Source organism: Kazachstania africana, chromosome 2 (genome assembly GCF_000304475.1).
Source record: "Kazachstania africana CBS 2517 chromosome 2, complete genome".
Classification (NCBI taxonomy): Eukaryota; Fungi; Ascomycota; class Saccharomycetes; order Saccharomycetales; family Saccharomycetaceae; genus Kazachstania; species Kazachstania africana.
The window spans coordinates 640,371-667,443 of NC_018941.1; the positions used below are offsets into that span (position 1 = coordinate 640,371).

General features: G+C 36.2%; 15 protein-coding genes across 15 annotated transcripts; 7 read left to right on the top strand and 8 right to left on the bottom strand.

Moving 5' to 3' along the window:
• Window positions 1-1,014: 1,014 nt before the first annotated feature.
• On the top strand, window positions 1,015-2,739 carry MEX67 (Mex67p; the record flags this gene model as incomplete). The annotated part of the gene is made up of 1 exon (XM_003955690.1): window positions 1,015-2,739. The coding sequence occupies one exon, from the start codon at window positions 1,015-1,017 to the stop codon at window positions 2,737-2,739; it is 1,725 nt and encodes a 574-aa protein (XP_003955739.1).
• Window positions 2,740-2,992: 253 nt separating this feature from the next.
• Window positions 2,993-3,826, top strand: OSW1 (Osw1p; the record flags this gene model as incomplete). Its single annotated transcript, XM_003955691.1, has 1 exon — window positions 2,993-3,826. The coding sequence occupies one exon, from the start codon at window positions 2,993-2,995 to the stop codon at window positions 3,824-3,826; it is 834 nt and encodes a 277-aa protein (XP_003955740.1).
• A 122-nt stretch (window positions 3,827-3,948) lies between these two features.
• Window positions 3,949-4,395, bottom strand: DAP1 (Dap1p; the record flags this gene model as incomplete). Its single annotated transcript, XM_003955692.1, has 1 exon — window positions 3,949-4,395. The coding sequence occupies one exon, from the start codon at window positions 4,393-4,395 to the stop codon at window positions 3,949-3,951; it is 447 nt and encodes a 148-aa protein (XP_003955741.1).
• A 277-nt stretch (window positions 4,396-4,672) lies between these two features.
• On the bottom strand, window positions 4,673-7,039 carry TRE1 (Tre1p; the record flags this gene model as incomplete). The annotated part of the gene is made up of 1 exon (XM_003955693.1): window positions 4,673-7,039. One exon carries the CDS (start codon window positions 7,037-7,039, stop codon window positions 4,673-4,675), a length of 2,367 nt encoding a protein of 788 aa, XP_003955742.1.
• Window positions 7,040-7,601: 562 nt separating this feature from the next.
• Window positions 7,602-9,034, top strand: SPT14 (phosphatidylinositol N-acetylglucosaminyltransferase SPT14; the record flags this gene model as incomplete). The annotated part of the gene is made up of 2 exons (XM_003955694.1): window positions 7,602-7,618; window positions 7,690-9,034. The coding sequence occupies 2 exons, from the start codon at window positions 7,602-7,604 to the stop codon at window positions 9,032-9,034; spliced, it is 1,362 nt and encodes a 453-aa protein (XP_003955743.1).
• Window positions 9,035-9,074: 40 nt separating this feature from the next.
• Window positions 9,075-11,609, bottom strand: NIP100 (Nip100p; the record flags this gene model as incomplete). The annotated part of the gene is made up of 1 exon (XM_003955695.1): window positions 9,075-11,609. The coding sequence occupies one exon, from the start codon at window positions 11,607-11,609 to the stop codon at window positions 9,075-9,077; it is 2,535 nt and encodes an 844-aa protein (XP_003955744.1).
• Window positions 11,610-11,818: 209 nt separating this feature from the next.
• On the top strand, window positions 11,819-12,718 carry MRPL40 (mitochondrial 54S ribosomal protein uL24m MRPL40; the record flags this gene model as incomplete). Its single annotated transcript, XM_003955696.1, has 1 exon — window positions 11,819-12,718. One exon carries the CDS (start codon window positions 11,819-11,821, stop codon window positions 12,716-12,718), a length of 900 nt encoding a protein of 299 aa, XP_003955745.1.
• A 159-nt stretch (window positions 12,719-12,877) lies between these two features.
• COX10 (protoheme IX farnesyltransferase) lies at window positions 12,878-14,185 on the bottom strand (the record flags this gene model as incomplete). The annotated part of the gene is made up of 1 exon (XM_003955697.1): window positions 12,878-14,185. The coding sequence occupies one exon, from the start codon at window positions 14,183-14,185 to the stop codon at window positions 12,878-12,880; it is 1,308 nt and encodes a 435-aa protein (XP_003955746.1).
• Window positions 14,186-14,435: 250 nt separating this feature from the next.
• On the bottom strand, window positions 14,436-15,464 carry RPN8 (proteasome regulatory particle lid subunit RPN8; the record flags this gene model as incomplete). The annotated part of the gene is made up of 1 exon (XM_003955698.1): window positions 14,436-15,464. The coding sequence occupies one exon, from the start codon at window positions 15,462-15,464 to the stop codon at window positions 14,436-14,438; it is 1,029 nt and encodes a 342-aa protein (XP_003955747.1).
• A 328-nt stretch (window positions 15,465-15,792) lies between these two features.
• KAFR0B03170 (uncharacterized protein) lies at window positions 15,793-17,655 on the bottom strand (the record flags this gene model as incomplete). The annotated part of the gene is made up of 1 exon (XM_003955699.1): window positions 15,793-17,655. One exon carries the CDS (start codon window positions 17,653-17,655, stop codon window positions 15,793-15,795), a length of 1,863 nt encoding a protein of 620 aa, XP_003955748.1.
• A 658-nt stretch (window positions 17,656-18,313) lies between these two features.
• Window positions 18,314-19,528, top strand: ERG12 (mevalonate kinase; the record flags this gene model as incomplete). The annotated part of the gene is made up of 1 exon (XM_003955700.1): window positions 18,314-19,528. One exon carries the CDS (start codon window positions 18,314-18,316, stop codon window positions 19,526-19,528), a length of 1,215 nt encoding a protein of 404 aa, XP_003955749.1.
• Window positions 19,529-19,908: 380 nt separating this feature from the next.
• On the bottom strand, window positions 19,909-21,231 carry KAFR0B03190 (uncharacterized protein; the record flags this gene model as incomplete). The annotated part of the gene is made up of 1 exon (XM_003955701.1): window positions 19,909-21,231. The coding sequence occupies one exon, from the start codon at window positions 21,229-21,231 to the stop codon at window positions 19,909-19,911; it is 1,323 nt and encodes a 440-aa protein (XP_003955750.1).
• Window positions 21,232-21,595: 364 nt separating this feature from the next.
• MGL2 (putative carboxylic ester hydrolase) lies at window positions 21,596-22,930 on the top strand (the record flags this gene model as incomplete). Its single annotated transcript, XM_003955702.1, has 1 exon — window positions 21,596-22,930. The coding sequence occupies one exon, from the start codon at window positions 21,596-21,598 to the stop codon at window positions 22,928-22,930; it is 1,335 nt and encodes a 444-aa protein (XP_003955751.1).
• Window positions 22,931-23,063: 133 nt separating this feature from the next.
• On the top strand, window positions 23,064-24,473 carry DML1 (Dml1p; the record flags this gene model as incomplete). The annotated part of the gene is made up of 1 exon (XM_003955703.1): window positions 23,064-24,473. The coding sequence occupies one exon, from the start codon at window positions 23,064-23,066 to the stop codon at window positions 24,471-24,473; it is 1,410 nt and encodes a 469-aa protein (XP_003955752.1).
• A 72-nt stretch (window positions 24,474-24,545) lies between these two features.
• EFR3 (Efr3p) lies at window positions 24,546-26,870 on the bottom strand (the record flags this gene model as incomplete). Its single annotated transcript, XM_003955704.1, has 1 exon — window positions 24,546-26,870. One exon carries the CDS (start codon window positions 26,868-26,870, stop codon window positions 24,546-24,548), a length of 2,325 nt encoding a protein of 774 aa, XP_003955753.1.
• Between the last annotated feature and the right edge of the window lie 203 nt (window positions 26,871-27,073).

Genomic DNA, 27,073 nt, shown 5'->3' on the forward strand with positions numbered 1-27,073 from the left:
CCCATTCTTGTCGATTTCGTCAACGCAAAAACGAAATCCCGATGACTGTTGTTACCCGCAACACTCCAACCGTTATAAAAGCAAATTGAAATTGATGAGCTACTATCACTGTTTCCAGTAATACCAAGCTGATATTTACGGTATGTTGCCACACATTTCTCAGTTATGACTGGGCTCTCTGCTACAGTTCATGGTTGATGTAAGGTATTTATGGCTAACGTTTAACAACTGCTTGTTATAACATTTGAAATGGTCGAAATCCTATTGATCGTCTATATCTGAGATATGTTAACGATACAAAAAATTAGTTTCTTAGTGTTCGGTACCTCAATTTGGTGTGATTATGAGCACCTGTCATCAAGAATTGGCGCTTTTAGGAGGTTCGGTAGCACAATCTTTATTCCACTTTCTAGAGAGTTTGGCGGCTACATGTCCATGATATCATCTGTTTAGAGCTACCCACGTGGTACAAGAGTCGAGCATCAAGAATTCATAACTTCAAGAAATGTGAGAGACGCTTGATGTTAAGAAAATGCACGCTGCACGTCATTGCCTGTCCCAGTCATTTCGACACATTTATTGCCATTTAACTTAATTTTTTCTCATGTTTCCTCAGAAAACAGTGGGATTAATTAGATCGCTATCACATAAAAGAGAGAACGCAAAAACCTGACACTACATTTTCCTTCCTGGCTCCTGCATCATCCAAGTGCAAACAACAAGACATGTGCCAACTGCTTTAACGATATGTAACTGTTCTTTACATATATTTTTGACACATAAAGCACCCAAACCTCGTTTCTGCGTTGTTAGATCTTTTTACAAAAAAAAAAAAAATTGCATTTAGTGAATGATGGTAATTACTGTTTATGAAAATCATCGAAAATTATCAATTCTGGGTTAACCGAATTAGCTACTCCTACACTAGTGGATTGAGATTGCGATAGGTTACATAAGTGGCTGTCGTCTAAGAGTTGGACTCAAAAGAAACGATACAATTTAACAAGGAATAATATGAATCGTTATCAAAATTATTATAACGTGCCAAGTGGACCACAACAACAATTCCAGAACCAGAACAGGGTAAAAATTGGTGTGAGAAACTGGCAAAATGCCACTATGCAGGACTTGCTGAATTTTTTGAGCAGAAATACTAGAGTAAACTTAATGGATGCTACAATAGATGGCCCTTTGATTACCGGTTACGTACAATCTCAATCTCAAGCGGACCAATTAATCAAATGGAATGGTGTCAGTTTTGCAGGAAATAAATTGAAGTTCGAAATCATACAAGGCGGACAAACTGGAACATCCAGTACCATTGAATTTTTGAAACTTTTCCTAGCAAAACGTTACGATCCACAAGCTAGGATGCTAAATTTGGGAGGTCTTTATGATGATCCTGAATTAGTTCAAAAGGGTATGTTCACAAATATGTCAACACAATCAAGAATGTTCCCTGCTATGATGAAAGTCGCCTCCAAAGAACCAGGTTTAGTAGTTGAAAGTTTGAATTTGGCAGATAACAGATTGAAGGATGTATCAGCCATTTCTGCCCTCGCACAAACATTTCCTCATTTGAAGAATCTCTGTCTGGCAAATAATCAAATAACTAGAATTAATTCTTTAGACGTGTGGAAAAATAAATTTAAGGATCTAAGAGAATTATTAATGACAAATAATCCTATTACAAATAATCCTTCTTATAAAAATGAAATGTTGAAAATTTTTCCAAAATTAGTGGTCCTAGATAATGCGGTTGTAAGGGACGGTGCAAAATTAGATTCTATTTTCACATTACCTGTAAAACTTCAAATATTTTTCTTTGAAAATAACGAACTAGGCCAAAGATCTACTGACTTTGTGACTAATTTCTTGAATTTATGGGACACTGACAGAAGCCAACTCTTATCTTTATACTCTCCACAGTCTCAATTTTCAATATCGGTAGATTCTTCTGTACCGCCATCAACTGTAGCAAAATCAGATCAAAACTCATCTTTCGGATATTACATTCCACATTCCCGTAACATTTCAAAGGTATCCAGTGAAAAATCTATACAGCAACGTCTCTCTGTGGGCCAAGAGCAGATAGGTAATAGTTTCAAAGAATTACCAAGAAGCAAGCATCATTTACAAGATCAACCAAATGAGTATTCGATGCAATCTTTCATTTACCCCCAAGTGAACGGTTTTACTATCACATTGCATGGATTTTTTGACGAAACAGCCAAACCTGATATTCTACCAAATAAGGGTTACAATTCAAGAAATAGAAGAAGTACTTATACTACATCGGCAAATACAAGACTATGCCAAAAGTCCTTTGAAAGAACGTGGGTAATTGTGCCCATTAATAACACTTTTGTAGTTGCATCGGACATGCTGATGATAAGACCTTATACGTCACATGCCTGGACAGCACCTTCTGAAACGCCACAACCACCTTCACAACTACAGCCTCAAATACAACCTCCGGTACAAGCTCAACCGCAAATGTCGCCAGTACCTGTAATGGGGGCACCTCAACTAGCCCCAACATTGCAGCTACCACCAGACGTTCAATCAAGACTAAATCCTGTACAACTAGAACTATTGAATAAATTACATTTAAACACAAAATTGAACGCTGAATACACCTTTATGCTCGCGGAACAGAGCGGCTGGAATTATGATGTTGCTTTGAAAGGCTTTCAGGACAGTATCAACAACATTCCAAGAGACGCCTTTATTCAATGAATAAATATCAACAAATCTGTATATTTAATGAAGTGGTAAAGATAATTGCAACTACGTTAGAATAATGATATATAATTTTTTGTAAAGATATGATTAATATTTCATCTAATACTGAAAACAATTTTTTTTTAGAAAGTCAGAGATGCCTAAACTGTCGGCGACGCAAAAGAAAATAACATACATATAGAATTAAACCACCACATGTCAGGAGCCTACTTGTATCACTATATATATATAGGAAAGTTATTCTGAAATGAGGGTGCCGCCACCTCCTAGGAGGTCTCGTGCCAACATAATACCAATCTATGGGATAAAAATTAGGAGCCTCCTATGTTGCCACAGATTAAAGAGGAGATGGCACCTACATAAACTAAGAAAGAAGCTCAGGCTAAATTCTAATAATAAATTTGGACCAATATCTGGTCCGAGGGCGGAGGATATGATGGATTTGCAAACGGGTTATCTTAGCAGATCAATAAGAAAAAAACCACTACTGATTGCAAGTTTTCCTCGAGGCTGTGATAATTCTCCTGAAATCAAAGTCTTACAGAGGAGCAACTTTGCCAAACAGTTCATAACAAAAAGAAAATATTACTTGAAGCAGTATGAAAACAAACTTTTCAAGACTACCGCTGATAAAGTTGGGCAAACCAATACTTTTCAATGTGCTCAAACCGTGCGTACCATTAAAACAGTGACATCAAAAAATGCAGACGTGAGAACGATCTTTCATAATCAGAATGTACTTAAAAGGGTCAATATAGAACCAAGTCTACAAATCGATGACTACAAATTTATTATTTTCGACTCCAAAAACTCCTTCAGGCTAACTAAAAATAAATCAAATATTCAAAATTTGAAAGACTCCATATCATTAACAAACGTTAAAGTCGATGAAATAAAACCTCTCGCATCTCTTCAAGACACGCAACAAAAGACAGTTCCAATTCGAGAACATACAAGCCAACCTACTTATAGAAAGTCAAAAAAGACTACTGAACATGCTGCCAATAATGTTAATTCGAATGGGGTCAATTTGTACTTATTTTCCAGCAAGTCAATCATATCTTATTCAAAAAGTGTTTAGTCCCTCCATTACAAGGTTTCATAACCTTTGATCGAATAATTCATGAAGGTTTCTGTTCATTACCTACATATATAAAATTTAAATAACATCTCTTCATTATCCTCTCGTTCACATGCACAATTTTAATCGTTAATACCTGGCTCAGGCTCAAGAGTGCCAATACAGGGGTATTTTCCTTGGAAGTGCTGTTCCCACTCATTTAGGGCGTCCCAATCTGCGGCAGTAAGATTTGAAAGATCATCAATTGGCTGGTCCCAGTTTCTTATGACCTCTATGTCGAATGAATTCATGGCTAAACCTCTTGAAGCATCGCGACCAGCAAAGTTTGCGTAGGGCCCACTTGGCCCGTAAAATTGCCTTCCCGTTGTACAATCATAAACATTACCCTTGATGGCTATGAATATCTTTTCGTCGTCATGTCCATTGTATGTATATAGAGTTCTTGGGTAGAAACGACCTTCAACAATTGGTTCGCCAACATTATTCGATGCAAAAGCTGCACCGTTTATGCCAGTGGGATCCTCACTGGTCCTAACACCACCAAATAACATATTCCTAATAAATGACATCTTAAGATCAATCTGATATATGGTTTATTCACAACTGTGCAGTGGGTTAAATTTTTAATCGTTTTACTTAATACCATCTTTTCCTTTTTCATCCAAATGGCTCGAGAAACTTTCCGATATTCTTCGTATAATAAAATTAATATAACCTGTAACGACAAGTGCATAGTGAAATTTATCAAAAAGACCAATTATAATGTTAACTATATGTTTATATGCACACGTCTATATGTATTTTGGTAAGTCCAGATATATAATGCGTCCATAATTTTCTGCACTACTAAAGCCCAACATCGGTGGTTTCCTCAATGAATATTTCTGCTGACTCTGAAAAAATATTTGAGACTAAATCTAGCTGCTCTTGGGCTGCCTTCCAATTATTACCGTATAATGCATCCCATACACCTGGGAATGTCCAATATTTACTAGTTTTCGAACCTTCCGTCCATAGAGAAGGCGAAAACAACACGTTCTTGTAGAAAGGCCTATCCGGTAAACCAGTTGATGCACACTGCCTTCTCCCTATATTTGACAGTTTTCTATTCCATGTCCATCTATGTACCGATATCAAAGAAGGTTCTATCCCTTCCTCATTTGAGTAGACTAAATGCTCCCATGCCCTGACCCAACCGGCCCATTCAGATCCAATCTTTTGCCACAAATCTAGGCCATGTGCCATATTTGAAAAGTCTAATTTATTATCAGTACTTTCTTCGAAATCTTTGATAAGCTTTCTAGTTATTGAGATCGAATCTTCAAGATCGAAGGGTATCAAGGGATTATCAACTATTTTCAAAAAAGTCTGAAATAGGTATAGGAATAAGTCTACCGCTATGTCATCATTTTCCGGATTTCTAATGATTGGCTTAATATTTTCAAAAGTATCTTCAAAGGTATCGATAGGCAATACTCTATTGAGGACATCTGGCGATGAAATAACTGATACAGGTATACCGTTGGCCAATGATGAAATCCAATCTCCAAATTGATGGACTTCTTCCACCGATATATCGAATCCCATCTTGGTCTCCTCATCCCTAAAAAATTTATTCAATAAAGGATGAGTTTGAATATTTAGCTTTTTATCTGTATTCCAAATACCCAATTGACTAATATCAATATGTGTATAAACTTCATCTTTCAATGCTGCAAGACGCTCTTCCATCAACTCAGTAGAGCCAGCATAATTAAATTCGGTACCTCCATAAGAAATGAAGTAGATATTTCTCAATGGCTTCCAATCATACTTGTACTTCATTTCTTGAAATAATTGTATCAAAGACAACAAAAGTGCAGTACCAAAACTTGGATATATAGCGCCATTACTCATCGATGTTCTTGAGGCTGCTATAATTATTGCCTTATCGTTTTGTTCCCTACCATCTATCTTACCGATGATATCCTGAACTAATTGATGTTCTCTTATCGTATTTTCAACTTTTAGACGAACACTAACATCGTACAACTTACCGCTATATAATCCATTCTTAAATTGAACCCCGTCTTTACTTAAAGAGTCTAAAATCTTCTGTCCTTGATTAAACGATAAAGGTAAAGTTGGGATATGAGGAATACTGTTAGAATCGTTTGGATCGATGCCATCGATAATAGGACCGTGCCAACCAGGCGTTAGAATATCACCAGCACCATACTGCGGAATGGCAACTGGTTTCATTTGGACAACATCGCCATTACCATCAAATTTGTCTGAAATGAAAATGACACCTTTTGCTTTGAATTTTTGGACAGTCATTATCTGTTCACTTACCAAACCTGAGTAATTTATAAGAAGAACGTAATCGTCATTCAATAAACCTGCCCTTTGCAAGCTTTCTAAATCATCGATAGTGCCCTCATTACCATATATTAGATTCACATTTTCCAAATAACCATTTGCGCCCAAAGAGTTGAAATTATTTGAATTTAGTTCAATTACTACATCATCACCTTCCTCTTTGAGGATAGTAAGACTTGATTCACCAGGATAGTTAGAGTAAGTACTGTATTCAAACTCCTTCACCAATTTTAGATTATTGTTATTCAGAGATTCTAGGATATAGTGTCTTACTGCGGCATCACCTTTTGTACCAGACATATGTGGCATACTACTGATATACTCTAAATCTCGCTCTAATTTTGACAAATCAATAGACCTCCTAGCGTATTCTAGCAATACGTTGTGATTGGTGAACATCCCTCTGGAACCAGAAGCCTCATCAACAGGAAGAAATCCACTTGACATGACAAAAAATGCAATACCTGTCATGAGAAAAATGTAAAGAAATCTTCTTAGAATCAATGGATTACCAATTTTAGCAATGTAAAAATCTATCTTCTCATTTGAAATATTGATTAAATGTACTAATGGATCGACAACTCTTCGTCTTACTGGTAATATGAAATCGCCTCTAAAATTCGAGAAAAACAGATGCATCTTCTTGTATATCGGCATCCCTTCAACGATAGGCTCTTCTATACCCATTTCCTCCATAAGAGGTTGTTGTTCTAAGGCGTCATAAGACGGTGGTTCCAACGGTAATTCTAAGCCATCATCTATCGCAGCCGATGGTAAATTATTGGTAGATGGTTCCCCTTCCGTAGTAGAAACCTGATTATAGCCTCTTGAAGTAAGTCTAGGCAATCGCATGCTTTCTCTCAACTGTACACTCCTCGAAGAACTCTTCTATAGACGTATAAACTATAGATACTTTACTATTGAATGCTCGATCACTTATAAATTCTACCGATCTTTTTTCAGCCCGCATATTACTAAAACAAACGAACTGGTAGTGAAAAAAGTAGCAACTTTCAAGGAATACGCTGATCATATTGGAACGTTTAAGATAGTTGTGTTGACGGTCTTTCTGTTTTGGTGGATCACCTAATAAACTGTCTGCAGTGTAAGGAACATTATATACTTCTAATTGTAACCCTGCTGAGGGTGAGTTTGTATGCTGGACATCACGTTGCTGTAATACTCGCAACTTCTCCTAAACAGACCCTATTTATTAGGCTTAACCTTTTATGCTGATATCGACCATTCTTGAGCAGATGAAATCCTTATTGGAACGTTTGAAATGGCATCAGTCTACTATAATATGTCATCGACTTGTAGCTTAACTTGAAGAAAAAAAATTAACTATGGAAATGAAGCTGTGGTTTGTAGACAAGGTCAATAAGTACTTTGAGAAGAGCTACATCAAATAAGAATGGGACTGAATATCGCGTATGTTACTGAATTACAATCTATCTATTATGTATCGTCCGCTGTTTACTAACAATCTTCTTTTAATATAGTATGGTCTGTGATTTCTTCTACCCACAGCTAGGTGGTGTGGAATTCCACATATATCATCTAGCACAAAACCTGATTCAGTTGGGCCATTCAGTGGTGGTAATAACACATGCTTATAAAGACAGGGTTGGAGTACGGTACCTAACGAATGGTTTGAAAGTATATCACGTTCCTTTCTTTGTACTGCATAGAGAGACAACATTTCCTAGCGTCTTCTCCACTTTCCCAATTGTTAGAAATATTTTAATTAGGGAGAACATCCAGGTTGTTCATTCTCATGGTAGTGGATCTACCATGGCTCAAGAGGCGATTTCACATGCAAATACGATGGGATTAAGAACCGTATTTACAGATCATTCACTTTATGGATTTACAGAATTAGGATCAATTTTACTGAATAAATTATTGAAATTCACTCTTGCCAATACCGACAGAGTTATATGTGTCTCAAATGTGTGTAAAGAAAATATGATAATAAGAGCAGATGTGGATCCAGAAAAATTGTCAGTAATACCAAACGCTCTTATAAGTGAGGATTTTAAACCTTTAGATAGTGATATTCGAATGAAAAAAAAGGGTAGAATTACGCTCGTAGTGATAAGTAGACTGTTTCCAAATAAAGGTTGCGATCTTCTCGTTAGAATCATACCAAGAATTTGTCAAGCCCACCATGATGTTGATTTTATAGTGGCTGGAGATGGGCCAAAGTTTATAGACTTTCAACAAATGGTCGAAACCTGTCGACTAGAAGATAGGGTAAGACTACTAGGCTCCGTGCCTCATGAAAATATTAGAGATGTTCTTTGTCAGGGAGATATATATTTACACGCAAGTTTGACTGAAGCGTTTGGTACTGTCTTAGTGGAAGCAGCATCTTGTGGTCTTTTACTCGTGACAACATGTGTCGGGGGTATACCAGAGGTGTTGCCTCAACACATGACAGTTTTCGCCAAAGAGACTTCTGTGTCTGCATTGATTGATGCTGCGAATAAAGGTATTGAATCAATAAGATCTGGCAAAATAGACACTTCTTCTTTCCATAAAGAAGTTTCTAGAATGTACGATTGGCTAGAGGTAGCCAAGAGGACAGAAAAGGTTTACGAGGCAGTATACCATGATTCATCTCCCAGAGACAAAAATTGGGCTGTGATGGTGAAAAATTGTTATTTTCAGAAAGGAGATGGTATGTGGGCAAGATATCTGTACGTTTTATGTGCTATCGTAGAATATTGGATATTCATTGTTCTAGAGTGGCTATATCCACGGACAGAGATAGACAGAGCTCTTAAGTGGCCACAGAAAAAGGATTTCCAGATAACTAGAAAAAGTTCTTTAAAGAATATGTAATACTGTTTTTGATATAGATATACACATAAGGCATTTTACCTCATACACATGCACTTTTTATAAAATTATTAATATTCCTCCTTTTATTTTTAAGTCTTGCCCCATAATTTTCATTAAATTTAGATGTGATTGGACGTCTCGTGACAGCTTTACTTTGTATCATTTTTGTCTCATAAATAGGCTCAATCTCGGCATACTTTATCATCCTCGAAATCTCTCTATGCAACGTGCCTAAATCTTTTGTCAAAGTTTTTTCTTTATTTCGTATTTGTAAGTGTGGTTCAGGCATGGCGGAAATATCTTCCAAGGCATTTTTCAATATATGGTCATTTTTCTGTCGAAGCAGCCATCGAAGACCTTCGATTTCAGATATGAGGTCCACCTTCTCTAGTTCGTCTTTGTTCGAAAATAATCCACCCATAGATCTCTTAGATAGTAATTCAAATTGCTTGTTTTTCTCGTGACCTAGTTGTTCAAGTGATTGAGTGAGCCTCGATTGAAGGTCAGAGATCTTGTTTCTTAGGAGCTTCTCTCTTTCTTCCGCTTCTTTGAGCTGTAACTTCAGCTCTTCAACTGTTTGCTCGCTACTTTCTATAATTCTACCTTTATTTTTTAAAAATTCAATTGTCACCAGTAACTCATTAACGTACTCCTTATTTGATTGCAGTTTGGCTTCCATATCCCTCAGAGAATTTTTGAGTCCATTAACAATATTACTATTTGCTTCACTTCCGTTTTCAAGCTTTGATTTTTTCTGGTCACCTTCATTTTGCCCAACTGTAACAAATGCAAATGGTGTGGAAACCACCTCTAAAACTTTGTTAAAATGAGCCAGTAACTTCGAGCTTTCAGCGGCCGAAGAATCTATCACAGAGAGAATAATATCATAAGTTTCGTCTATAAGTTCCGTGAAAGTTAGTTGCGTATTAAAACTCAAATTTGCTGGCTTCTGACTCTCATATTCTTCTAAAATCTTTCCTGTTCGGTTTTCAATGGTCAGAGAGACAGAATAAAATTCACTCACGGCTCCAGAACTAAAAATGCTTTGAAAAGCAGTGAAGTTCAGTAGTCTAGGTATAAATTGGAAAAAAATACCATTAATAATGTAAATGCACAGTAGAGGACTCTCAAGCTGGGACACAGTTTTGTCTAGAAACTGCCATATGTCAGATAACTGGGGCAAATCATTTGAAATATTCCCATCCACCATTTGAGAGCTCCACGATGAAATCTTACAGAAGCAATTGATGAACGTCTTTACTTGAAGAGAATCGATTTTGGTAGGATTGGCCTCCTTTAAAAAGGTAGTGACGCCTTTAAGTAGGGTCAGTATGAAGTAAAGTGAGAGCTTTTCGTTCAGGGTATTCCCCAGGCTCATTATCTCAAAATTACTCAACATCTCAAGCTGCATTTCCAAAACTTCAAGATCAACTATGTCGGCTTCAAAATATAATTCACCCAACTTCCCTAAAAAGGTCGCTTTGCGCACTTGTTCTTCCAAAGAAAGAATTTTTATCTTGAAATCTTCTACTTCATAGTCGTTGGGGGTATGTGACTTCAAGTCAATTTCTTTTTGTAAGCTGGTGTTCAATGATTCTTGCTCAAGTAGCTTTTCTTTTGTCTCTTCTAAGTTGCACTTGAAAAACTGGATTTGGTCGTTCAATTCTCTTTCCACTTCAATGTAGGCCCCTTCCATCGACTTGTGCATCTCATACTGAGCGGTAAGTTTCTTTATTTCTTGTTCGAGAGACTCTACCTTCTTTGATAAGTCATTATTTTGTACTGTGAGAAAATTAATAACGCTTTCTGAAGTCGCTTGCACTTCTGAGCCTTGTGTCAAGTCTGCAATTGTCCTTTTTGTTTCTTCGAGTTCTTTATACGATTTGTCAAGTTGCTCAGCAAGGTTCAGATTTTTAGTCGAGAGATCGCTGTTTTCAAGAACTACCTCTTCATATTGTTTTAGCAGGTCATCAAGTAGTCTTTCCAATTTATTTACAGATGACTCCAGCAACTTAATTTTCTTCAGAGAACTTACTAAGTCAATTTTGTCCTCTTCAATATCTTCTCCAGTAACTTTATTGATAAAATTCAATTCCTCTTCCATGCGTATAATCTGGCTAAAATACTCTTCGTTTCGTTTTCTGAGAGAGGCCAATTCTTCCTCCAATAATTGATTTTTTGAGGAGAGATCAGCTTCATTAATAGTTAGTTTTTCTAACTGCAAGTGAAGCTGAGATATAACGTTGGATTTACCATACAGCTCTATCTTTCCGCTTTTTCCATCTGCGTCATTTGCCCTTGAGCCATTTTCTCGTTTATTTCTAGTCAAAAGATCACCACTGTTTCTGGTATGAGCAAACTTCTTCAAGGTTTCTAAACTAGCAAATAGGCCATAATTTTTCCCTTTCTTATCTAAATCAAAGTATCTGACACCCTGTACACTGCCGTTATTTTTGCCAATAACTTTATCTAACTCGATTCCACACCAAACTCCTTCGGCGAATCGAACTTCCCCCAAGTACTTCACCACACCTGTCGTTCCATTGATGGTAACACTGTCGCCAACGGCAACCATGCTTCTTTTCTGTATATTTCTTCTTCAACTTTTCCTTATTTCTATAGAGATATCAACACTAGTCAGTCGAATATCGAAATCATATTAAAGCGAAATTTATTCCGAAGATGGGATAGATATATCAATAAGATTAAATGAAGATATAAAAAACAGCTATTCAAATTTACCATAAAGGACATTACTGCAATTCTTAGCTCTCGACCGTTATAATGTCCTTGAATTATCAACATATTTCTGTGGCAGGGAGGAGGATATTACAGCAGGTGAACAATCCCTCCAAAGCAATGTCAAAGCACCTGGAAAAGCAATTGGTTAATTCAATACCAGAATTCATGCGACCACATCTCAAGAAAGTTCCTGAAGATTGCCAATTCAAAAGTGAAAGAGATTGGAAGTTTTTGCCCGGTGATCGTGTCGTTATACTTGCTGGTGAATGTGCTGGTAATATAGCCTATGTTAAGAGACATGACCAAATTACAAATGGCTACGTGCTAGATGAAAATGGGCCAAGTGTGGAAGTTGCTGTACCAAAACAGTTCTGGCAAGAAGGACAAACAAGCCATGTAGTTGCAGTTCCGAAAACTCTTTCCCAGAAGGAAATTAGATTAGTCGCTGATATTGAGGATGCTGAAATGCCAGGTGTCTTTAAAACTGTAGCCATTGATAATATAATGTTTAAAGGGACGTACTATGATGATAATTACAAAAAGAAAATGCCATATAGATGCGTATATGGCGACCCGGACCTAATTATACCGTGGCCCAAGCCAGAGTTTCAAGAAGATGGTCCCTTGGCCACTGCACCCAGCGTAGCCAGAGAGCAAACATTTTGGGTTGATACTATTGCGAGAAACCCAATACCGAGCGATGCTTTCTTAACTATTCGCAACCCTCATTCCAAGTATAAAAGAGGTAAAATCACTGCCCAGGACTTAAGGAAACTGGTAGCTCCAGAAATGCCAATATCCGAAACCAAGAAAGCATTCGTAAGAGAACAAGTATTTTTAGCGAAACGTGATATGCCTACTTTAACTCAAGAAGACAAATTTATAATAGCGAAAAGAGTTGAAGAGTTCCTAAAACAGAAGGATCAAAACACCACGAACTAAACCAAATAACACTTTTGTATATAGCTAACTTTTACACGAATCTTGTATATAGTTTTAATTCCCATATTTACTAATTCATAGAATCATTAACTTAAATAATTTAACCTTGCAGCTAATACCTATTTACAAGTAAGCTTATACATATATACATACTAGAGATCAACTAAATTTTCCATCTTCAAAGAGCCACTTCCAACGGTCTTTCTTATGAAATATAGCCAATAATAAGACTGCTGGTAAGTGCACAATACTTGCCATTGTAGTTTTTCTGGCAAATATTCTAGACAACTGGAGTCCATTATTAAACTTAACCTTATCCGTGTGAACATTTTTGGAGTAGTTTTTATGCTGTTGCCAGTAGAATTTAAAGGCCCAAAAAGTTAACCAAGCATTAGCAATACTGGAATCTACCACATAAAACCAATCCGTAACATTAAAATAAGAAAGTCCTATACATAATGGGAACATCAAAAGTGAGTACCTTAAAGTTACTCTAGCATTTAGTTTTGGGTTTTTCCAAGCTGTCATCACATAGCCAGCGTTTTTGTACTCATTTCTAATGTTATGACTTAAGGTATTGAAATGGGGAAATTGCCAAGCGTATAACAATGCAGCAAGACACCAGGCGCCAGGATCTGCTAAAGAACTTGCAGCCGCCCAACCCATCAATGGGGGGATTGCACCAACCAAGCCACCAACCCACGTATTTATAATGTGCTTTCTTTTCAAAGAGGTGTAAATCCATGAATATAAGACAATATTCAACGCACCCAATGTTGCTACAGTAGGATTGACGCCAAAATATAAACTATAGACACCCAGCGTACCTATGGCTGCGGCAAATTCATAAGCCTGTAATGGCGTCACTGCTCCTGTAACCACGGGCCTTTTTTGAGTTCTAGTCATCTGCCTATCAAATTCTGGCTCCCTTCCCATATTAATGGCATTCGCTGCACCAGAACATAAGGTAGTCCCTGCAGTTAGGCTCAGAAGCTGAAGCATCGATGCAGCATTAGGAGATAAAGCATACGAACATATTGCACTCAGCATAACGAGAATAGTAAGTCGAGGTTTTGTCAACTGGATATAGGGAGTCCATGTTGTCTTACTCAAGATGCTATTTGCTGGTGGTGGTTCGACGTGTGAGTGAGCCATTTTTCTAAGTATCAACTCTGTTTCATCTAATTCTTTAACTTTGAACGGGTACTTAACTTTTACTTGCGATTTCTCATCGAGTAAATGCTTCCTTTTGAGTTCTCTCCTAGTGAAACAAATATTTGAAGTGAATTCAATTGGCGCCGTATTAACATGTATTTCTGATCTGTTTATTGTTGTAGTGGCTAAATATCGTGCTGTCGTTAGATTGCACTTATTGATAGAGAAGTATCTTGAGAAAGAATAATCATATCTGAAAGGGATTCTCCTTATGATATTACTCGGTTGATTGAACAATATAGTGTGCTGCATAATCTCGCAGTCACATACAGAAATATGGATGTTATGAAAATAATTAATTAGTTCGACTTGCACTCAATTTAAAGAATATGTGAATCCAATTTTCCCTATAGATACTGTATATATATATATGTAATTAGCTTTTACACAAATCCTCGGAGTTCCTAGTAATCTATTTCTTTTTTTCCAAAAAAAGTATCGAATTGACATATTACTATTATATGAGTTGATATATATATACATATGAACGCTTTATATACTATTAGGCTACTTTCTTCTTTTCATCAGCGAGCTCAGCTTTTTTTTTCTCTTCTTCTGCATTTTCATTGAATTCTAGTTTGCTCTTTTCCTGTAATTGTTTGTTATGTATCTTATTTTCAATGAGATCGTCAAATGCAATAATTGCTCTAACCAAATTGCCTATATATATAACCATCAATTCATCATTAGTCTTTACGGTTAAAGCCTTTTGTAAATTATTAGAAGACTTGATTAATTCACTGTTGGCGTTATTGTTACCACTGGCAGTGTTCAAACCCAGAAGATCTTCGTGAGGATCACCCAGATTAGGTAGTAAATTGAAGACATCTTGTAACTTACCTAAAATGACGTGGTTGATTGGCAATTCTTTATTGATGACTTTATTCAAATAGTTGACAATATCACTTAATTTTCTTTGTAAACCCTTTAAAGACTTCAATTGGTTGGTCAATCTTATAGACAGTCCACCGGCAGCTTGATCTCTTACATCCCTCAAAAGATGTTCTACACCAATTTCTTCTGCTTCTTCAGCCTCAATGTTACAGGGCAAATGTAGGAAAGTCTTTTCTGTAGATGTACCATCGTCTTTGACTTGTTCAACGGAAACATATGCACTAGTTGGAAGACCAACACCTTCTTGTTTGACATCGACAATTAATAGCAATGGGTTACCATTAGTGTACTTCTTAAACAAATCGTTGATTTTCAAATCCGAGGATCTTAATTTTGGACCACTATGGTACCAGCCAATCAATTTCTCCTTCGCATTGATCTTTTTAAACATTTCATTCATATTTTCGATGTAATTGTGGTCAAGAAACCAAACCTCTGAATTTTTAGGATCTTCTTCGAAAGGTAATGCAAATGAATTGGTGACTTTTATCGTCTTTGATGTACTGTCACCTAAAATGACACCAACACATCTCTCACCTTCTGCAACTTCTAAACGTTGATAATGATCTAAAACCGACAAAAGAACCAATGGCGCAATGGTTACATCGTCGTAAGGTAATATGGTGGTTGAAGACATGTTGAATAAATTATTAATTCCCTTCTAAGCTCTTGATATAGAAAGTACTTTCTTTTCATATACTTTGAAGTATTTCTTCAAATATCTTCTTTTTTTTGCCACCATGAAAAATGTATAGTGTAGGCGAAAAGTCAGGGTACACTATATAACGGTAAGACAATGCAAGACAAAATAAGAGTCAAGCATTATTGAATTGGTTAAACTCGCGTTATATAATGAATGTATGTGTATATTGAATATAGATAGTCTTGTATCGTAGTATGTACAAAGTAGAGACATATTAAGGTTGGGATGTAAGTTTTTTTTTTTGTATTCTTCCACTTATGTCTCAAACCTTGTACATGGAAGTCTTGCCATTTTCATCCTTGACAATTGTATGATGATGATTATCTGATCTAGTGACAGTTTTTGTGTTAATATCCATCTTGCAATCGGAGATGGTTTCGAACCATCGATCGCTGTATATGTCTTTCATCGTCGCCCTTTGAGTTGGATCAATTTCCAATATGCGCGACATTATAGGTCTTGATGCGTGTGGTAACAATCTTAGGAGACGATAGGGACCTTGAATTGTGCTCTTTTCGTGGTGACGATGGTGTTGATGACGATGACGCTTATCATCAGCTTTTTTGTCGTTATCTTGCACCTTTTTAGAGTGTTGGGATGCATCCTCTTCATCAACTACTGCTTCTTTCTTATTATCCACGGGATCTGAGTTATCAGGATTATCACCCTGTAATGATAAGTTGTCTAACTTGGCGTTAATCAATGCTTGACGTTTCTTTTCTTTCCTTTCTTCTAACAATTTTTCATGATTTCTGGCAGATTCTAAATAATCATGTTCCATATCATCTTCCATGGAGAATAACCTATAATTCTCATCTGACTCCTTTGGAGCCTTCCATGGGAATCTTTTCAATAACATACAACAGAAAATGATTCCTATTGACCATATATCAACAAACCTAGGGTCATATGAGTTTGTCGATGCAAGTACCTCGGGTGCCAAATAGGGATCTGATCCTACAATTCCGTGCGCTAAATGTATTGTAGAGTCGAATGGGTATCTAAACACAACTGCACTACCAAAATCAATCAGTTTTAAAATCCCCATTTCATTCATACAACAATTATCTAATTTCAAATCACGATGGGACAATCCCATTTCGTGTAAATAATTAACACCATGCACTAATTGTTTAAAACAACAAGTGACTTCATTACGTGACATTTTCCCGCTCATTACTACTGCAAAGAAATCCACAGGTAAATATTCCATTACTTCGAAATATTTATTCTGTTTAGAATCAGAGAAAATGTCCATCGTCTCTACAATATTTGGATGTCTTAATGAAGATCCGACTAAAAACTCAGCGGTACATTTCTTGGCGTATTCTTTCACTGATTCATTAGATTTTCTTGGTCTAAACTCCTTTACTGCAAAGACAGCGTTATCTGTTGGTCTTACAAGAATCTTAACGGAACCTCCAGCTCCAGAGCCCAGTGTTTTCCCCAATGTCCCATATTTCTGAACTAAAATACTATCATCATGATACACATTTATCGGATTATTCAAGGAGAGTACAGATTGATGCGCCTGATTTTCAGGAGAGAGTACTTTACTGTGAGTATTGTTACCACTTTGGAAAAAGGAACTCAGACTAACTTTGGAGCTTAAAAGAGTGTTTTGATTCTGTGGCTGTAGATGCTGTTGTGGATGAGGATGAATTGAGTGGAACTGTTTATGTTTCAAAGTTGGTTTGAAGAATCTTTTCAATTCCAGCATAGAATGACTTGTCTTTGGGGACAGACCATTCTTGAGATTAATATTTTGGGGTGGGGGAGACGTTGTATAATTAGCATGGCCCAGGTTGTTATTATTGATATTGTCCTTTGAATAAAAATTCTCAGTTGAAGAATGTGCCATCAGAGAATCGGCTGAATTCTCAACATTTAAAGAATCGTTACTTCTGTTCAAATTAAGTAATCCTAAAAATGATTTTGAAGGTCTTAAATGAGGATGGACATTATGATGGGGTGGAGGAGAAGCAGAACTCGCATTTGAATTAGTATGATGCGAAGACAGACTAGCCAAACTGCCATGGTTACGGGTGTTACTACTATCGTCATTACCCTTGTTAGCGTTCTGCTGTTTATGATAAAACAGATTCTTCGTTAGTAAGTTAGGCATAGTTAGTTGATCTTACCACTTCTACGCTTTTCCCCTTATTCTATCACTGTTGCTTAACTAATGAGAGTATCCTGTGAATAGAAAAAAAATATATATATATAACTCAAACCAGCTTATAAGAAGTAAGCTTATAGTAGATAGAAATAAGTATTATTCAAATTCCGGCACTACTACGATTTCCCAAAGTGACTACTGCCATTTTTTTATAAGGGGCCAATAGACATGAAGAAAGAAAGAAAGAAAGTTCGAAGCGAGAACAACTCTTTGCCAAGAGAAAGATTTATTGAAGGAATTTTGCAGAAAGAGATGGCAATGGAATGGACAAACATCTACTGGGCGTGATGGGGGGCAGATGATGAGAAGTTCAGCTAGCAGAGACTTCCCATCATCTGCGAATCAAAATGCAGTTTGGCCGATTACATCCGTCGGAATCCGTCGTTTATACGTCAATTGCGTATTTAATATCAGCGTAAAGTAAAGACTGCTTACTTGGCATATTCGCATTCACCGATAGTAGCAGAAACACCGAAATAGTGAAATTTTAGAAAACTCGAGGCAACGAAATCTTGATATAAATTTATATAGTGATGTCTTGGAAAAACAGTTTGGTGTTACTTTTATATTACTTCTTATCGAACTGATAAAGACATAGAGACCAATGACTATATCTTTACCCTTTATTACTTCGGCCCCCGGTAAAGTCATCTTATTTGGTGAACACTCTGCAGTGTATAATAAACCCGCTATTGCTGCAAGTGTCTCATCGTTGAGAACGTATTTGCTAATTTCCGAGTTAAATGAGCCGAATACAATTGAATTGGATTTCCCTGATATCGAATTCAGTCATAAATGGAATACCAATGAGCTACTGAATCTGAAGCCGTTACATTCTCATTCCAATGACGAGCAGCTCTCTGAATTACAAAAGGATCAATTAGAACCATTTCTATCTGAAATTTCAAATAAATTACATGGGCACGCTGCTTTTTGCTTCCTTTACTTATTTGTCAACATTTGCCAAGATTTGCATCACACTGCTTTGAAATTCACCCTAAGATCAACTTTACCCATTGGTGCAGGTCTAGGGTCATCTGCTTCAATATCCGTAGCGTTAGCGATGGCAATGTTAGAATTACAAGATGTCATCCCCAGGGACAAAGATCAAATTAATAAGTGGTCATACATTGGTGAAAAATGCATTCATGGCAATCCATCAGGTATAGATAATTCAGTAGCCACTCATGGTGGCGCTATTTTTTTCAAGAAAGGTGAAGAATTCAAACAGTTACGTAGTAAAAACAAAATAGACCTTATATTAACGGACACACGTATCCCTAGATCAACAAAAGCATTAGTGGCTAACGTTAAAGCTCTCTATGATAAAGAACCAAAATTAATAGAATCAATATTAGAGTCAATGGAAACTGTCTCCCTACGTGGAGCTGACGCATTAATTAATGGTGACAATGAGACTTTACACACATTAGTAAGGATAAATCACGGCCTATTGACATCATTGGGTGTCTCGCACCCAGGCCTTGAAAAGATTAAAATCTTAAGTGACGAACTGGGTATTGGTGAAACAAAGTTAACAGGTGCAGGAGGCGGTGGATGTGCATTCACTATATTGAAAGCAGGATACAATACCGAACAAGTACGACTATTCAAGCAAACGCTAGAAAAAGAATTAAATTATAAAACTTTTGAAACAGATTTAGGTGGGATTGGCTGCTCATTATTGAAATCTAATTCTCTAGATAAAGGAATGTTAGAAAAGATTCTATCAGTGTTCCAGAACAAAAAGACAACCTCACAAGAAATCGACGAAATTCTATTACCAAACTCTGAAACAAAGCTACCATGGATATGTTAACTAATTCATTCTTTTCCAATCCCACTTATATAATAATATAGTCAATGCAATATATATAGCCCTATAAACTTAATTGATGGGAAATAAAGTACAACCCGGGTAATAGCTTATCGCTAGAAAAAATGACAGAAAAATTTTTGAATATAAAAGGCGAGGATCTTTTTTCTGAGTTGGTTTCTAGAGCTTTTTCTCTTTCCATTTAAAGAAACCGATACATATTATTTATGCATTCTATTCACTGTGCCATCTTTAATCTTGATAGATGATCAGAGGGGAAAAGAATAGCTAGAGAAAATTATAGCATGAGCGTCCTCATACTGTCTAAAGTAATATACTTCATTTTGGCTTTAGTCGGTAACTGCGCAAGTGATACATACTTTTTATATATAAGAATGAAATTGTAAATGTCCGTAATAACCTTGATATAAAGAATTTGTATCGGTCAAATACCCGTTCAGACCGCCCTCGCAATCATTGGAGTAGCTCTCAAAAGTGTCAGTCCATCCTCTGATTTTTCTCAATCTCGCTAATTCTTCACCATTTAACTGTATCTTTGGTTGGGTGCCATATTTTAAAGGTCCCACATTAATCCAATGCACCTTTTTACAATATTTTTTCAATGCTTCAATAGCCTTGACATATTCGATTAAATCCTCTGCAGTATCAATGAAATAGGCTGTTATCACAAAAATCTTATCATGCTTGTTTGATACCGGCATATATACGGTAAAATCGCCCCATAGAGGATTCAAATTTTCAGGCTTCTTCACTCTTTCCAATGGAACATGCATCTCTAGCAACTGGTTCTCCAAATTTTTTTGTCCCGAATAAAACTGAACAAATGGGTAAATTCTTATATCTTTTTCCTTATAATTCATTGCAAATAAATTAGTGAGATACATCAACCCTGACAATTCAATTGAATCCACTTTGACGTTCTGGTACGAAGTTGCTAATTGCCACGAAAGGAAACCAGCACCTGATCCTGGCACAACCAGCAAATCATTTGAACTAACATCAAGTTTGTCTAATTGACCCTTGATGAATTTGATTATTGGTTTTCTTTCTATTTCAAAGTTTTCTGAATAATCTTTACATAAATGGGATATTGATTCAATCACTCTAGATAGAGGGTTATTAAACATACATGTGACTTTATGATCTGGAATTTGAACCAATACCTTGGATTGTTCATCAATCCTATAACCAAAACTGTCGCAAAGCCTCTTAATTTCTAACTTCCAATCATTTGAAATCGACGAATCAAAATAGTTTGCAAAAGTCAAATTCGATAGAATAGTTTTGATTATCTTCTTCGTAACAATTGTATTCCTATTGATACCATCTTGAACACCATCAAGTTTATCAAAATAGCCAATCACCCGTAATTGGTTGTGGACAATGGCGTCAAAACCATTGGCTCTACTGATCAATATATTGTTTTGATCTCTCGCCCTAATACCATACTCTTCAAACGCCCTCAAAGTTTGTTTCAAATTCTTGAAAGTCGACACGTTCCCTGATTCAAATTGCAACGGTATATGCGATGTTAATTTCAGAGTGGGACTATTTATTATAATATCTTTATCAAATACCTTTTCAGAAAATACTGAAGAGACGAAATTCTTGAATCTTGCAGACCTGGCAACTATCGACATTATCAAAGTCACCAATGAAACTAAAACTAGCTTTCCTTCTGACATGAACAGTCTAAAGCACCTTCCTTGTAAGCAAAGTTGGTTCTTAATTAGGAGGAATACGCTGCGACTAATTTTTTTTCACAACTTGACGTATATTAAAAGTGGTATCTAAACCCTGCTAAATATAGAAATAAATACACTGGACTATCTTTTACCATACTGGCAACTATATACCATAAATTACGGCATATACTATCATGTTTTTCAGCTAATCTGATGATTGCTCTATATAATCACTTTTGCATTAAAGAATATTATGACGTTTGACCGGCTTTTTCATTGCATTACGGGATGTAAATTATATATAACAAGTGATTCAGCCCCATACTAAAATTGTAATTCTCACTAGTTGGTAACAAGTTGTGAGATGCTTTTCAAGAGACACTGGGAGAATTGGTTAGTAGTGCAGCACGTCAAGTCACCTGTTGAATTGGTTTTTAAAGGACCGAATGCGATACCACCCATTTCTTTGTCAACCCTGATAGACAGGTATGTGCCAGAGTTCTCGGATGGTGCCAGGGATAAACTCAGTGCATTACTATTTAATGGTCACTTACAAACATCTTTTACAGCATTGAAGCATTTTGAAAACATTGATCAAATTAACTATAAAAGACTGATAGTACAGTATCCCGACAAGGGAGAGGGTGCTATTGATATCGCGGTAGCTATTCATACCCCCTCCACGTATGTTCCTCCAAACCAAGCCCCATTTGTGCCACCATTAGATGCTCATTATTCATATTTTGAGTCCGAAGACCTCAGTTTACCTTCACTGGATGATAAACCAATGCTAATTGCGATACATGGGTTAACTGGTGGATCTCATGAAAGTTATGTACGAACAATAGTTCATAAATTAACGACTCTCCATGGGTTTGAAGCGTGCGTGATAAATTCCAGAGGTTGCTGTCAATCCAAAATTACAACACCCCAACTATACAACGGTGGCTGGACCAACGATGTTAGACATTGTGTCAAAGAATTGAGGTCTTTGTTCCCAAATAGAAAGTTTTACATGATGGGCTTTTCATTAGGTGCTTCAATATTAACTAATTACATAGGTGAAGAAGGTGCACGCTCCGATATTGAATGCTGCATTGTGTTGGGAAATCCGTGGGACCTACTTAGATCATCCTATTTCATAAACGCTTCAACTTTTGGGTCGAAAATATATTCTCCTACCATGGCCAATAATTTATGTAAACTTGCCGTTCGACACTCTTACGCTTTGAAAGACTGCCCACTGTGGGAAGATAAGTTTCAACAAAAAATAAAAGCTGTTCGAACGATCAAACAATTTGATGACACATTTACGGGACCGATGTTTGGATATAAGGATGCGTTCGAATACTACGGAAATGCCTCCTCGTTTAAAAGAATTGAAGGAATAAGAACCCCATTTTTAGCAATCAATGCTATAGATGATCCAGTTGTAGGCGGCCAAGAACTACCAGATGCTGAATTTCGTGAAAATCCATATACATTGATGCTGAAAACAAATATAGGGGGACATATTGCATGGTTGAAGAACAAAAATGGCATGAGATGGTATGCAGACCCAATATGTAAATTTCTCAGAGCTTTTCATACTGAAATTACTTTAAAAAAAATGAAACCATGTCTCGATTCTAAAGACTTGCCCAAAATTCAATATGGTCCCGTGAAAACCAGTATCCTAGAGTGGTCTGTAAATAAATAAAATTAGTGTAATGCTGGTAAATAATTTCAAGCATATAATGAAAAGGCGATGAGCTTTCAATCTTGAAAAAAATTAAGTAGATGATCTATATATATAGAACAATTGTAGTAAAGTGAATAAGTCTGAAGAAGCAATGCAAGAAATTATCACCATAGCAACTTCACATAGAGCTAATCATTTAGCGACCCAATTTTTCAACTGTCAAGAGCAATATCTTTATGAACAGGAGTTAGATCCAACTATCTTTCTGAACCCTACGATCGACAAGATCTCAAAAACAGCCTCCTATGCGCCAAGAGCACTTTTATGGGAGGCTCGTTCAGGTAGTGGATCTCTAGGTATCTATGAATACACGGCCAGTACGCAAGATCACCATTTTTCCAACCCCAATGACAATTACGATAACAGCGAACTCATCTTTACTATGCCACGAATAAAAAAATCCGAATATCAAGTTGCTATTGATTCTAGTGCAACACCGCCAAAACTAAATACTTCTAATACCAACTACTGGTCTGACTATAATAAATTGATATATGACACATCAAGTTTGAATTTCTTGAAGGATTGGAATCACGATGTAAATGAACCGAATCTGCCCTATTTACACAATCTTCCTGAAAAACAATATAAAGAAATGGAACTTGGTATTCAAGCATTTGATTCTTCGAAAGATGAGTTTTTCGACAACCAGTTACGAGTTCAACTGGAAAACTGTGATTATTTACAAGGCTTCAATTTACTTACCGATTTGGATAACGGATGGAGTGGCTTTTCGACATCTTTATTGCGAGAGCTGAGAGATGAGGTTCCTAAGAAGTTTGTATTCTCTTGGTCTCTCAATGAAGATGACTTTTACAGTGGAACAAAAAAGGATTGCAAAAATAAAATAAAAGGCACTGTTGCTCTAGCTGATGATTCTGACTTAGTTTTACCATTATTCACAGATTCGGCTAAATTGAGTAATTGGGAGGTAGGTGGCCAATTATGTAAAATTTTTGATTCTGTCAATTCATTATTCTCAGTAAGAGGTAGCCAAAAGCGTAAAAATATGAGTTATTTAGTCGACTTACTAACCGACAATGATGAGAAGAGAAACGTGGTTTCATCCATGTTAAATTTAGATGAAGGCATTGATTATTCATTTTGTTCAAGAATTCAATCCTACCAAGTCAAGAATGGCTATGAGCCCCATATATTTAATTACTGTCAAATATCCAGGCATGACGAGTCAGAGCTAGCCGACAAGGAAAAACCAGTTAATGCGACATCTAAATACAAGAAACTTAAAGAGCTAAATACCATTCCATATAATCCATCTGATACAATCCCAGAGCAATATGCGGTCAAGAAGAAATTTTCTGTAAAACTAAGTATGACTGAAAAGAACAGAGATATGTTCAAAAATTGGAGTAATTACGTTAGTAAGTATTTCCGTTTTGACGATGATAGGGAAGAACTCAAAAATGAATTAAATGATAAAGCTGCCGCTTATGAATTCGGTTGTTATTCTGATGAAGATTCCGGTGATGATGATTTATAAAAAAATACGAAAAGTATCAACGTTCCTAAATAAAATATGTACAATTTAGTTAAATGCATGCTTTTTTTCTTTTCAAGTTGATGAAAAAATCTTCCCTCTAGAAGGCATGACTTCAATATCTTGAGTGGCATCTTCAAAGTTATCTTCTTCTCCTTCATACAATTCAATCAGGTCGTTAGCTGCCAATGATGCTCTCTGACCTTTTCTTGCTTTTATTTTTGTAGACTGCGATCTTGCAACATCAATCTTATCCAATCCAACAATGTCCTCCTCATCAGGATCGCGTATTTTACCTACTTCTTCATCAAGATGAGTGCTCTTAAGTTCACTCAATAGAAATGTTATATCTGTAACTCTGGATTTTACTGATTGCGAACCACGTAGAGATCGTGAATTTGACTTGCTTTTATTCCCACGGGACTTTCCAGCAATTGCGTTTTTCAGATCAGTTATTTTTGGTGTAGTTGTTCTCATAGTATTGAATGATCTAATATCGTCTGATACAAAACGATAAATGCTACCTTTATTTCTCGGTAACTCCGGAACTTGATGATTCTTGTTTATATTTAATGCGTCACCATTGAAACTATTCGATACCGTGGTTGCACTGTTAGCATCATAAGAGGTGGAGCGAAGCTGAGAATCAGATATCAAATCTGTGGTAGACCCCAAGTCTTTTCTAGAAAGCAAAACATCAGCACCTTTTTTACTATATTTGTTAGACCCCGGATCTGAGTAATAGTTTAAAAGATCATCCTTTGTAAAAAGAGCACCAGCTTCACGTTTATATTGTGTTTGTGATGCATAGTCATTTAAATTCAAAAATTTAGCGGATTCCATGTGATATAAATAGTAAACGTAAGAAGGCACCTTTGAGGTTTCCAAAAAGTAATTTAAACCCGATAATAATGCATATTTTCCATATTTTTCAAAGACTTTGTCCATCAAATTTTTCTGGAGAGTCTCTGATTCTATCTGTGATATGGAAGAAAATAATTTTGTGATTATAAATGGTCCAGGAGATTGATTATCGACAATATTGAACAAAGCAATGACATTTTCCTTCAAAAATGGACACATTTCAATGAATAACTCCAAATCTATAGAAGGCTCGCTCTTAAACTTGATAATCTCGTTGATATCTGTTGATAAAATTTGAAGTTTGACTTGATTCTCATCCTCTCTACCTTCCATATGTTTTTGCCCCGCAATTTCGAAACTTTTTAATCCGACTAATAGCTCATATAAAATGTCAGAAGTTTGACCTTTGTAATAATTCTTGTGGCTTAAATTCCTTATTGCTACGCGACATTCATAGACGATGTCAACATTACGGAAATTTTCCAGTTGGAAGTTCAATAGTTTTTTCATTATATCTAGCACACTTAGACCAACAAGACTCACGTCAGATTCTAATAATGACGAGATTAGCTTCAACGAAATAATTGGATCAATTATGTCATGCTCTGTTTTGGTTGCAGTCTCTTTCAATTGACGGATAAGAAGCAAAATAACGATATATCTCAATTGCACCGGTATGCCATTGCAAACAAATTCCAGAAGCTCTTTATTTGGAGTTTTCTGTTGACATGCCAATAAAGATCTGAGCGATAAATTCAATTTATCTGTCTCTGTGGTATTAAAAAATGACTGTAATACTTTGACAGTACTATCAGACTCAATAATATCCATGGCATTATCCAACCCAATCATACGTGTCTGAGTTCTACTAAGTCTTCTAGTGAGAGTGGATTTAATCTGAGGCTCTAGTGAATATGCTTTATACCGGGGATTTCTCTCTTGGAATTTCACAATTGTAAACGTGACAGCTTTATTTATGAAATGGTTTAATTTGGGGTTACTTGCCAAATTTGTCGTCACTGAAATATCCATGCAAAGTTCCACAAGAAGATCGTCATTATGGATTTTGTTATCAACGATGTTGAAGAATAACTCGATAAAACTCGAGTAATATTTCACAAATGCAGGATCACTATTTAATAAGGTCGCATCAACGTTGGAACAGATGCTTCCAAAACATGCCTCTAGCAACTCCACAATGCTAGAATCATTGTTAAAATTATTGTTTGACAAAACATTAATCATTATATTGAAGAAATCGTTAATGAAGACGTTTAAATTCTCTTTGCAACTGTTTATAATTTTATTCATTAAATCTAAGGTGACTGATATGTTACCAATCTTTCTCCTACTGATATCAGAACGAGATCTCTTCAATAAATAAGAACTAACTTTTTGTAACTTACTACGCCTGGAATTGACATAATAAAGCAAATAGGAGGTCTCAGATGACTTAGGCTTCTTGTCTGGTGTTCTACCAGTCGGGTAGCATTGATTCACCAGCCTTTGATGTTTGGGAACAAAGATCAATCGCATGATAACCCACAACTAGCAAAAGTATACCAAAACACACACAGACCGGATTGAATGACCCTAATGTGGTTCCCTTCCTTATAGATTTATCCTTGAAATTAAAACTATTTCTTCCAGCATTACATTAAACAGAATTTTTCAGATATAAAATTTATCCGTATGATAGAAAAAAAAAGTACTGAAGATCAAAGAAGCAGAATAAGAAG